We start from the raw sequence: 13,298 nt of genomic DNA on the forward strand, positions 1-13,298 counted from the left end.
CAATACCTGTAATTACTAATCCAAGTTGGTTATGTAATGAGCAACAAAGGGACACAAGTTAGAGGATGCATGTGTGGATATGTGGAAGAATAGATTAATGTACAAAACAGTGTTTGGTTAATGGCAAACTTGCATAATTAGGTTAGAATTGGCTGCTGCTGTTGCTTTTGGACTGCAAGTCATAACCTTGTGTGGGGAAAATGCATTTCTTGGTTCCACAGTTGGCTAATTACTGGTTCCAGTGGCAAATTCAACCCAATGTTTTGTCTATTTAAGACTCTGATACAGTGTGAAATGTTGAAAGAAGGCAAAAACTACTGCTCATTTTTCTAATTTGGAAATTTTAGTACGCACAGTGTAAAGAAATGTAAAGCTAAAAAAGATCAAAGATACAACCAGGTAAATATTTCCATCATCATCTTTTAGTTTGCATTTAATAACTGTTCATAGGAAATTATGAATTGTAGCAACTGAAGTAGCAACACAACAAATATTGCATGCAAAATTGTTTAAATGCTCTCACTTGAGGTAGTTTCTGTCTGTTGAGGATGATTTGATACACTGAGTCAGATCTGATCTAATAAAGAAACAAAAGAGGAAGATAATCCAAAGATATCAGGTAAAGATAACACAAATCACGAGCTGTTTCCGGACTGCGACAGCAAAAGATAGAAGTCCTGTGACTGACTGATAGAATATCTAAGATATTGCCAGACATGTAAGGAATCCCTAAAGTCTCTCTTTTTCTTGTTGTGGATGTCCACCACAGCTGTTTTTAAATTTTTACTCCTGTTTAGTGATTTCTATTCTTGGCTTTTTAGAAGATTATCTCAGATTTGCTTCAGTTAAAAGGAAACCCTGCTCATTCTTCTTGCCTCGTCTCCTTTCTTGCTCAAAAATTTGATGTTTAGCCTTATTATTTCCGCAACTTTCTACTCCTCTCTTTTCTTTTATCACAAATAATCTTTTGGTTAACCAAGCATGGAAAGTCAACAAGATAACTCTGAGTTGGAGAACAATTTTGGGGGTGACTTAAAGCTATCCCAACTGACCACATGTTTTGTTTCAGTTCCCAAATATGACAGTCCTTGAGTGCTGTGGAGTGCAGTAATACAAACAGAGTGGCTGAAAACATCAAAGCCATAATCTCTTTCCGAGCATTTTTCCTTCATATTAAATTAAGTTACTGTAATGTGTGGAAGGAAGTGAAAGTGCATCAGTCCTGGCAGCAACTGCTCTTATTTAAAAACACATGGTTTTGCATGCTGCATATACGTGTGTACATATGTTGCCCATTAAGAGTAAATCTTTAGGATGGTCGTGTGGGATGCATAAGCAACGTTTCATAATCTTTGCTGCCTTGCAGAGTTTCAGTGAGGGCTAAAAGATATACTCTAACTGTATGTTGGATTAGACACCCTGACTGCTGGTGGAGCAGAGTCGTGCCAGTCTCTCCACTGAAGTCATGTGTTTGCCCTCCTTTTAATGTTATTTGTTTTGCTGTCTTCTGCTTTGCCGTTGGGGCCACCGTCCTGTGGAGCTGACAGACCCTGAATATAAATAGGTTAATATCTCCAATTTGGAGGTCAACCAGGCAAGTGAACAGACGCTCTCATTCTTCATCTCTTTGACCATAGGCAGGTGATGACAACAGCTCAAGACCAGACAAATCATACCTCCTCTGCAAAATCATCCAGTGTGATGATAGGTTATCAGAAAGGGAGGGCAGAGAGATAAGAGGCACCAGACTGCCAAGCAGCTTCAATTCTGCACGGCTTCTTCCCAGCTGATGTCAACGTGCCACTGTAGAGCTTTGACAGAGATTGATTTAGAAAAAAATAAATTATTGTTTTTAAGACACTGCGATGGACTAGCGAGCAGTCCCGGGTGTACCCTGCCTTGGGATAGACTGCTGGGATAGGCTCCAGCTTCCCCGTGACCCTTCATTGGATTAAGCGGTTTGGATAATGAATGAATGAATAAATGTTATAAGACAGCATGATTTGGTACACTGCACACTACTCTTCGACAATAATTCATAAAAGCTTCAACAAAGACAAAAAGACATTGGTTTTTCTTTCTTGTTCAAACATCTGTTGTTTTGTAACAAATGAAAGTTATCAGTATCATTATATTGTTAGATTATTCTGTTTTGTTCTGTGGTTTTTGACCTGTTAAGATTAAGTACTATTCGGATCAGGAATCATAACTATGTTCTCTTTCTGTTTAGCCTGATGACTGCACCCTCCAGCTGTCCCATAATGGAAGCTACTTGGATTTGGAGTCTACCCTGGCAGAGCAGAGAGATGAACTGGAAGGATTTCAGGAGGATGGAGGGTAAGATAACAATCACCTCTGTGTCTGTCAGTCTCTTAAAGTTTCCTTCAAGATCACCAGACTTCAAAAGCCATAAACTGCTTGCACACACGGTGTGCCCAAATGAGAAACATTCTCTGTTACTGTGATTAAACTAAAGAACGTAAATAAACTTGGATGCTGCTATAAACGATTGGTTATATTTATTCCCTGCAGTTCAAAAAGATGCAGTTGTGTGCGGTGTAAGAGCAGGCTGAAAACCCAAAAAGCAGGTGGATGCAGTAATGTGTATCACCTGAAAGGTTCAGAAGACAGGTCCCAGAATGATTTAAAAAGTTTTGGATTACAAGAATTTGGCTATAAAAACACTGCAAATATTTCTGCTTTTACAGTCAGACATAATCACTACAATATGACGACTCTTTTTCAAGAGATGAAGATTTAAAAAAGTTGGAATGAAGCAGAGAACTGTTACATTTGGCTATAGGAAAACATATTAATATCCTGTTCATGATATTCCTTTGCCTAAATTGATCCTAAAACAGCGATTGGAATCATAATGATACCTATTTGAATTCAGGGTGAATAAGTCAAATAATCCCTTTTCCGGGCTTAAACTGAATGAGTTCTGCTTCCACTGATGAAATCAGTGAGATACATTTTTGCCATTAGTTGCTAAATATAAGTTGTCTTTTTGTAACAGACTACACGTCTGATAGTTTCCATGGAATTCATCCGCTCATGTTCCTTAAAATACCTGGCCTCCCTTGTTGAGTGACAGCAGTGATGTAATCTAAACCATTGGGGTTGTGGGCAGGTCTCACGAGTAATCACCCTGATCTCTACTGAATGTCACTTTGGTGTTCTCATTAGGCTGCTGAGGTAACTACAGTTGTAAAACTCACTTATAACAAGCTCCAAACACATAAGTGTACTCAAACATCTCCCTGAAGCTCACAGCAAGATGATACTTTGTATTGACATTACGCCTGGACATAGATGAAGAAATGAAGGTTTAAAATGGTGTTTGTTTCATTTCTGTTTCACACACTCTCTTTGGCCTTTTGCTTTATTAACTCCATGTGTTTTTTCATGTACTATGGTGTATGTTGATGTATGTGCTGCCCACTTGAGATGATCACATACTTAATGCTGGCATGTGAATTCCTGGTCAGCTGGACCGCAAACATGTATGGATTTATTTGTCTAACTTGGAATTCATAAGCTGCTCTCTGTTTCTATTGGACGTTGAGAGTGCCGCACTTTCCCAGATCCAGCCGAAATTGTTAGGAGCTTATAGGAGGTAATTGAGAGCTATGAGGTTAAAGCGGTCCACTTCTTCTCTCGTCAACGAGCGAGCCTGCCAGGGACCGTGTCATGCCAGCTGGCACAAGCTGGTATGGATGTGTGTCATTAAACCCACTCGATGTTGTCTGAGGAGGCTGGGGGTGAAGGTGGTTAGCCAATTATTTAGTCAAAAATAGGGCAGTTCAGCTCACTTGATTTTTATGGCGCTGATGTGCCCAGGATTACATCCCCCACTTCGAAGTGTTGTTGATTATATGATTGTTAAGCTAATAAAAGGTCTGAATAGGCATTTTACCTTAACTTTTCCATTCTAGTTTTCTTTTTTTTTCTCCTTTTACATCATACAATCTGTGAGCCGTAGTAAACTCCAAAACATGTAACCTATAGAAAATAATTGATCCGTATGTCTGTTTCTTTATTAATATATTTGTTTTTGATTTATCTCAGTGTTATGAAATGAAATTAAATGATTATTCCAGGTGAAAGTTGCAATGCTGTAGTACTTTTTATTTTGGAAAAAACAAACAAACAAACAAAAAAAAACCCCAATCAAAATAAATGAACTAGTTAAAGACTTGTTGCGATGGCTGCTGGCAGCAATGATTTCATATAACAATGTCTTGCATTGGAGTTGAAGAAGACTCTGACTGAACACACTTTGTTGTTTCTTAACTGTGTTGTGTAGAGAATGTAAAGAATCATCGATTACAATCAGAGGCTTGTGCAGTGTTGTTTTCTGGACAATCTTAAACACTTTACTTTGCTGCCCCAGCGGATGGCTACAAAGCTGACTGCACTTTCCACTACATACTAGGTGAAAATATACAACATATTTATACAGACATTGAATCTTTTGGGCTCTGTTGCATTTCCAGTCCAGTCTGTTGTCTTGCTAAAATCCAAGGTACTTGTATCATCCACCACCTTTACCTGTTCTCCCAGGATGCACACGGAGCTTTGTTTACTGTTGTTCCCACTGAAGTGAACAATCATGCAGTCTTGTTTGTGTTCAAGATGAGGTGATTGTTTTCATACCATCTCACAAACTGACTGACCAGTTCTTTGCAATCAGCTTCTTGTCCATTACTGAAACACCACATAACTGCAGAGTTGTCAGATTATGTTTGCAGAAGACCAGACTCAGTTGTATTGGTAGGTGTATGGTGTGAATATACATTAAATAAGTATACCATTGTGACAAAATTAAGTTTTCTTCTTTTTTTAAATTATGCAAAAACATCAAGTGTAATAAATTCCTGAACCCTCCTGATCACTGGCAGTTGAATCCATCTGTAAATGATATTAATGACAGGTTACATTCCTGGGGCGCCTGTGTCATACCTAGTGTCTTTACAATCAGATTAAAGTATGATCCTCTGACAGAGTGCTGCAGAGCCAGGAGATATCCATGTCACGGGAGCTTAAGAGCCATAATCACTTCCACACCATGTTATGAAGCCCGGCTGTAGGAGATTGTAACTCGTAAATCCCTCTCTGCCCCATCACTGATGTAGCCTCGCTTCATGTTATTAACTGACCATATTGCCCAGTCGTGCTCGTATATATCTGTTTTTAAGTAGTCAACTTGTCATTGAGCTTTGGTGCTGTGATAGATAGAATCATATAACATGCAATTTCCTGCGTTTGAAACCCTGTTTCAAGGTGTGATTGTTTGGGTCCGATGGCCTCACCTGTGCTTGCAGACGTTTAGATCTGTGAATTGCATTAACTCAAGAGCTTGTTGTAAAGTTTCTGGGGAACCTGGGTGTGATGTTGCCAAGAGCTTGTTGAACTAAACTTGTATTAGGTGCAAAGTTGAGCAGCAGATTATCAGTTTAGTTTGAACGTCTGGAGAATATACTTTTTTTTTTTTTTTCTCTGGTCTCTCTTAGGAAATAAAGTGCTGTTATTGCATTATTGATTCATTGTGCGCTTTTCTTCTTTCAGCTTTTTAAAATGCTCTTCCTGGTTTTATTGAGTGTTTTAAATGGCAGGCGTATTAAAATCCAACTGTTCCTGCTGTGTAGACCTCCGCTAGTTATGTTTCTCCTCATATCTCATAAGACAACTCTGCTTTCATTATTTTGGATTTTTTTGTGATTCACTTCGTTTCATCGATGCTCATAGCAAACTAGAGTTTATTTAAGGTAAAAAAAATTGCAATTGAAACAGCCAGAGGAGTTGTCGAATAAGGTACAGTTTAAATTTGTGTTGGCAAATAAAGCTCTGGTTGTCCTGTTTGTTCTTGTTAAAAGGTAATTATCACAGAATGGGGCAGGTTCCAGTCTATTTGCCATTTTTGTGTATGTCAGTCCTGGTCACTGGGAAGCGAAGCAGCTCCTCTGGGAGAAATAAAAACTCATGTAGCCTCACCGTGTAGCCTGTTCCCCGCTCCTGGCTCACTCAGGCACCGGCGGTCCCTCTGTGGACACTGAAGCAAAAGTCTCTCGATCGGGGGTGTCCGAACAGTGCTGAGTCAGTGGACCTCTGTGGGGCCTTCTTGTCTGGCATTAATCGGTCTTTGTGGGGAAGTACTGGCTTTACTGTTGCCCAAGTATGTGCAATTCTGTGTGTGTGTGTGTGTGTACACATTGTGTTGTTTTATAAACAGGGCCAGTAAGGCTTCCTTAGATCAGGCCAGAGAGCCTGAAGCGGCAGGAATCCACAGGTCAGGTTTTTGCTGCTTTCTAGAAGTATTAAGAGCATCATGAAGTTACTGAATCATTAAATAGAATAAAAAGAAGTATAGTTTAAATTTAAAAAAAAAAAAAAAATTATGCGTAAAAACTTTTCAGGTGCGTTTGTTGACATTCTGCAGCTGTAACATTTAATAGACAAAGTAAGGATATTAAATATATACTAGCCTAAAACTTGGTTTCACACTCTGTTAAAGAAAAAAAATTCATTTCATTTTTGATAAAAAAAATGACGTTTTTACCCTTTTGCTCTCTGTACTGATCAGGAAGCACAAAAGAAGTAGAAGCTGATTGTTTCAGTGAAAGCCTTTCCTGTTTTTATGCAGAAACATGATCAGGGTTTAATTTGACCTGGACTTAAGGTACATAATACAACCAGCACTGGAAGCAACCAGAAATCTCTGGCACACGAGAACAAACTGACCAAAACGAGACCAAGCAGTTGATTAGAAAGGAGAAGCCAACATAAGATCTGTTTGAGATTTGGTAACATTCACAACCTTTTACACTGTTGTTTCTGTATCTTAGGGCCTCAATGGGGCTGTGAGCTGCTGAAGGGAGTGTTGATTTTTTCATTCATATTTGGGGGGTGGGGGGGGGGGGGGGGTCCTTAAACTTTGTGCATATTCCATGCATGTTTGTTTAATTTGATAATGAGCATGTTGGCCTGCGTAGGCTCAGATTTGGTTAAGCACAGGGATTCTGTTGCAGCAAAGCAGAGCGAAAGCAGACATTCGTGACAAAATGGCTCTGGTTACCCATTTGCTTCAATACCATCACAGAGGATTAGGTTCCTGTTCGCTGTCTCATCTCACCAGGAATGGTCCTCGCTGACAGATGTTACTCCTGTGTCGTCTCCGCTTGTTGCTGGAGATTATATTTAAAAAATAATGAGCATAACCAGGCTTCCTCCTGCCATATAATCTGCTTGCATGGATATCAGAGCAATCTCAAAGTGTCCAGTTGGGGGGGAGGAAAGATGTCACTTTGTTTGTCTTGTAATAGTGAACGCTCATGACAAAGCAGTGGTATGAGCTGCTTTCTTTGCTGACAGGCCTTTTCTCTGTCTGTCAGACACAGTTCTGCCTGATGGTCGCTGACGGCTTGATGCTGGCACTGCGCCTGTCTGAACAATCGCACAACCTCGGTGTAGGCGGCATAAAAGCCTATTTGTCAGAGAGCAGAATTAGTAAAAGAGGTGGGGGGTTGCTGCTCAACTCTACCTGCTGTGTTCTTGTCTACATTTGTGTCTAGTTGGTTTGTTTTTAACATTTCCTTTTTAGCTTTTTGGCACAAGATCTACAATCCACAGGATAATGAAAGAGTGGCAGGATAACATAAGATTGGAATTTGGTGAATGTAAATGCCCTAAATGACTGAATTTTCTCAGAAATTTAAGTATTCCTTTGATTCAAACCCATTTGATTATCAAATTTTTGTCAGTTTGGGGGATAAAAAGACATTAATGCAAACCTTTTCCATCTAAAAGAGTTTGTTGTATGCTTCTGGCTTTGAAGAATAGCAAGTAGGCCACAAAATAGACAAATATCTTAATTTAAACAAGAAAATACACTGCATGGCTGAATAGTTGGATGCATTGTTGTTGTCTTTGTTATGGATTGTCTTTCAGTCATTGTAAGCGCTTGACAAGATGGTGATAGGGTCTTGGCATGTCTCCATTAACATGGGGGGTGAAGATGACCTCGGACTTGTTCCCATCCTTCCTGCTATACCAATGACAGCTTTTTCCCAGTTTTGTTCATTTTTTTGTTTCTTCTGCTGACATTTCCCAGATCAAGATCTAATGTGATCATGTCATGACACTTTTTGCGTAATTTTATTGCACTGAAAGATTCATTTTGTCTTTTCTCTCTGATTTTAGTCAAAGTTGCAGTTGTGTTTTAATGAGTTTACACAAAAAAAGTGGTTGACATATACACACATGCATACGGTACACACACAAATTTAAATAATTAAGATTGTTCTAACTTTCTAATAACATGTTTTTTCTGCTTTTGTTTCCTTTCTTCGTAGGAGGGGCAAGAAACACAGCATTATTCTTCGAACACAGCTTTCGGTTAGAGTTCACGCCTGCATTGGTGAGTGATAAACTAAACCAAGTATGGCCTCATTACACTCTCTGATCAGTTCGCAATCATTAGCCTATGCCAGTTTTGTTATGAGCTTTGAGTACCTCTGTCAGCTGAGGATTGTTTCTTTTGGTCCTTTTTAAGCTCGCACAGTGGCAGTTGTGAGACACAGCCAAAATTCATAATTTTAGAGGCAATTAACAGCATTTCAGCAACACTCTGAAAACAGAGCAGAGGCACGAGGCCGAGAGAGTTACTATGTTCTGTCACTTTGTTTAATTGGGCTTCTTGCTGTCTTTGAGTAATGTGAGGGAATGAGCACGAAGGCCTGAGTGAAAACATATGTAAATATGCATGTGTGTGTGGCATGTGGGCGGGCACACACATGCACAATGTGACTCAGAAGTTGGCTAAAAGACTTTGCTTTAAGTAAATTAACATACATTTTCTGTCTCTTCCTGGATTCTGCGTAGATGATATGAGTTTGATGTCTTGTTTAATGGTGTTTTATTGTAAGCAATGAGTGTACCAGCCTATAAAAGAGCAACAAACTTGCAAAATTTCATGCATTGCATTATGGTAGTAGCAGAAACAGCAGAAGTAAGAACACACATTTCTTCATAAATTCACAGTCTTTCCTCTACAGGCCTGAAGGGCAAAAATAACTTAAGATCTGTAAATGTTGTTAACCTGGAGATTGTAAGATTTCACACTTGTGAAAACAACATTTTAACATGTTTTGTCCAGTGCAGAAGTGAACTAAAGACATGTACGGCATTTATGTAAATAAGCTGACTCTGATGTGAACTAGTTGTACTCTCTAGTTATTAGTTGTGCCTTCTCATGGCGGCAGGAAATATAAAAGTTAGGAAAATCCAGTGGATCCTACTTATTTAATGAGAAATGACACCATGTTTAACTATTGGTGGGACATACTGTACATGCTATGTACATCCAAGCATGCTTATGTTGGCACGATTTAAATTGGAGACCAAAAAGAAAAAGAAGTGCTTCATCCTTCCAACTCAGTTAAACTCTGCTATTGTTCATATAGTTTGGAGATTCAAACTGCTGAAGGAGATTTCCTGGTCAGTGCCTGATGTAACAGATCACATGTTAAAGTGGATGCTTGTAGATATTTGGCTGAAATATCTGCACTGGCTTTACCTCCTTCCGTCCCCCTGCTGGTGCCTGGCTTAGCTTAGTGGATCCTGGGGAGTGATGGACAGACTCGCCACTCTTCTCTAAGTGGATGATGACCCTCTTTCTCTCTAAGTTGACAGCCACCTGTTGCCCCTCAAAGACTGCCCATGTGAAGAGCTGATTTATATCTTCTAGATGAGGTGGTCACCATTACTGTAACTTGTCCAGACACTTGAGCCTAATTTTATCTGACTGGGTGGCTAACCTTCCCCCCCCCTTCAAACCCAACCCCCAACACAGAATTACTCTGTGATTTTCTTGCTCCATGGAGGAGATAATTCGTTATCCTCCCAAAGACGAATGGCACAATATTCCTGCACTGCATGAAGGGACTGAGCACTTTTAGACCAAATGTCTGTGAAATCAGGCTTTTTTTGTCACTGACTTTATTTGCTTTTTGTTTCCTTTTTTTTTTTTTAAGAGAGATGTAATGAATTGAAAAGAAAATGCTGTATTTTTGTACAGTAATAGTGAGGAACCATGAAATAATGCCCAGAAGGCTTTGTTTTTAAAAGTCAGGAATTTTTTTTTATTTAAAATGCATTGAGTTTGTGTGCTTGCTTTAGCACACCCACGTTGTTAAGATGTTTATTCCAGAGGCTCCTGTCATGAACATGACTAATGAGTTGGTTACAACTATGTTTACTTTAATCTGTGTTATTTAGCACTATTTTGTGGAAAACCCATTGCGTGTATTTCAAGGTTTAATTAAGTAGTGCATCTTTTTGTGTATGTTTTCTGGTTTTTGGTTTTATCCAGATTTACCCAAAACAGACCCCATTTTCTGCATGTGTGTGTGCCTGTTATACAGCGTGCATGTGTCATGAACCACAGCAAGACCTAATCCAGGCTTCCCTAATCATAGTCATTAGCACTCACATACATATGTCCCGGAGAGGCGAGACAGAAATCTGTGCAACAAAGAGGAGGAAGCAAATGTCTTATCCATAAAGCCAACTGCTTGTTAAACTATATTTTACAGATTCACTTCTGCCAGATGATTTGTTGGAATCACAAAGCTAGTTAAGGATGTCCCTTTGCAATGCCATGTGAGGATTAACAACTACAAGGACTTAATATGTGGCAAGAACAAGGTTTTTGAAATCAAGATCTTATGTATGTGCTACCGCAAAGTGTAGACACATTTTTTGTACACTATAAAAATTTACAACCCAGCAATGAGCGTGCAGAAGGGACGGCAGCCAAGCTAGAACAGGTTTAACAATTAGATGTATGCTTCCAGAAAGAAGTTTTGATGCTGAAGAGATTTGAGCCTGACAGGCAGGAAACAGGAAAGGACAGAAGTCAGGAGAAATTCTGTCAGAGAAAAATAAATTTGTGTTTTGAAGGGAACCAGCCGAAAACTGATGGGGAACCAGTTAGGTGTTTTTAAGAGCAATGCAAATTCTGCAGATGCTTGTTAGTTTTTTTTTTTTTTTTTTAACTTGTTTATCATAAAACCTAACATGTCAATTTGTGATGTTTTTAAACAAACATTTCCACAAAATTTGCATACACATTTTAAATAAACAACCTTCGGTTTTCCCTTTTAAAACATGTGACAAAAAACATTATTTCAGCCTGTTTTAAAGCCAACAAATATGCGACAAAGTTCTAATTGCTCACATTAAAACTGAACCATTTGAGACTCAGCCTGTTTTATGTTTTGCCGTATGAAGGAGTCATCCTAACATGCATTTAAATGGCTCTATGGAGAAAATTTGGAAAGATGTGACGCATAAGAATGCTCCTTTCCTCAATCATCAGGCCTCATTGAGGTCTTATGAATGCAGAAAAAAAATTTCTCCAGCGATAGAAGGGTCAATCAATGTTCGATAGTCATTTTGGAAAAATCTTCACTGCTGCTCAGCCTTGTTCTTTTCAAAAACAAGCACAAAATTGATGAGAGAACATGACTTCATATAATTCACAGACAGGCTGGTCCATGCATGTTCAGGACAATTTAAAGCTATTTGTGCATACATTGTAAATCATGTCTTTATTTGTGTGTATTAGTCCTCACAAATGCATTAATAAAGTGACACTGGAATTGATGTTATTTTTGTTATTAGATAACCAGACTTGATGATGGTTTGATCTTTGTTTTCATTTGCCTGACCAGCACAACAGCTTAGGACATAAAAACATCAACATCTGTCCCATTCTGCATGTTGGCCTTGGCCACAGCCTGTTTAAATTGTTGGGATGTAATTATTGTCGGTGGACCAGATGTGGTATAGAAAGCCTGATTAAAGCAGATTTGGTGTTTATATTAGCGTTGTCTGCAAATACAGTAGATCCACTTTTGTTGCATTTTGTCCTCATTTTGTCTGCAGCTCAGAGTGCCTGAGTTGCAGGGATGTGAGAGTACAAAAACAAAGGATGCTAAGAAGTTTTTTCAAGTTAAAAATGAAAAAGTGTTAAATCAGATCATTTTAGTCATTAAAAACAGACTTTAAATAATTTTTTTTAAAGGGAACTCCACTGGCTTCCAGATTGATTCTTGCAAATAATGTTACAGCAACACTTGTGCTGGAGCTGTGTGTCTATCACACTTCACAAATTAATCTGACTGGGCACAAATCTATTCTTTTGAGCATGCACTGGTTATTTTGAAATGCAGAGTTAAAAAAGGAGTACATATACATTTGAAAACCTAAATTAATTGGCATTCCCCTTTTAAGAGCAGGTTCATCTGTCAGCACAGTGATCCCAGCTGAGGAGTGACGGCTGTAATCAGAGGTGACACATTCTTAGTGGATTATCTGCCTTTTCTTTTGCAACCTCATATAATCTGTGCTCAGGGTATGATTCATTCTAACCACTGTTGACTTGTTTCTCTTTCGTGCTGTAATTTTTGTCAAATTGGTAGTTTTGATCTTTTGGTTGACAACTGAAATGTTTGTGGTCGTTAAAATAGAAGATTATGAGCAGTAAATTTTCTAAAACTATCCCTTGGCAAACTATGCAGGAAGATTATCTCCTGGCAGTGTACAACATGCACATTTCTGCATGGCAATGCACATTTTTAAGGATTAACTTTCTTATGTTTGCTTGTGTAATTAATCTGTCATAATGTGTGTGTGTGTGTTTGTCGATGTGTGTGAGTGTCGGAGGATGTTAGGACTTTGACTTAAGGTGATAAAATCATCTATGTGTTATCAGGTCTCCCAAGCAGCAAGTATTTGTCTTTTTCAAACTCTCTGCCAGGTAGCTGCAAAGCCACCTGCCCCTTTGTCTGCTCACGCAAAAGTAATTTAAGTGACATTTTTGAAAAGTCGAGTAAAAAACAAAATATCTTAAATGATTAATAGTGTCTTATCTATTTTTTTAAAATTGACAGCAGGAAGTGTGTTCCTGAAAAGGATCTTTAGAATCACACCCTTTGGAGTCACATCAAAACAATAAAAAACAAGTATTCATTGACGTTTTTATGTTGGTGAAAGCGAGGAAAGAGGGGAGTAATTAAGAACATTCATGTCCAATGGCACCCATGAGACACAGAGGAAGATCAAATGGCTTGGACTGTCATCTCTTTGACTTGCCTCAAAGAAACTTCGGAACAGGATGATGGACTTGGAGTCACCCCTGGAGGCCAAGTTAAACAACAACTGTGAAGAAGAGAAATATGAAGCAGCAAACAAGAAAACTGAGAGGACAGACTATCGCTCTTCGCAGCTGATCG

General features: G+C 38.8%; 1 protein-coding gene across 1 annotated transcript in view; it reads left to right on the forward strand.

Moving 5' to 3' along the window:
* The window catches only part of fhod3b (formin homology 2 domain containing 3b), a gene marked incomplete at its 5' end in the record, with an annotated part of 90,586 nt that overhangs the window by 4,372 nt on the left and 72,916 nt on the right, over positions 1 to 13,298 (forward strand). The window contains 2 exons of the mRNA XM_079241207.1: positions 2,231 to 2,337; positions 8,355 to 8,419. Of these exons, the coding sequence (XP_079097333.1) occupies positions 2,231 to 2,337; positions 8,355 to 8,419 (172 nt within the window). The remainder of the gene's footprint in view (positions 1 to 2,230; positions 2,338 to 8,354; positions 8,420 to 13,298) is intronic.

Source organism: Telmatherina bonti, assembly GCF_933228915.1.
Source record: "Telmatherina bonti genome assembly, chromosome: 5".
Lineage (NCBI taxonomy): Eukaryota > Metazoa > Chordata > Actinopteri > Atheriniformes > Telmatherinidae > Telmatherina > Telmatherina bonti.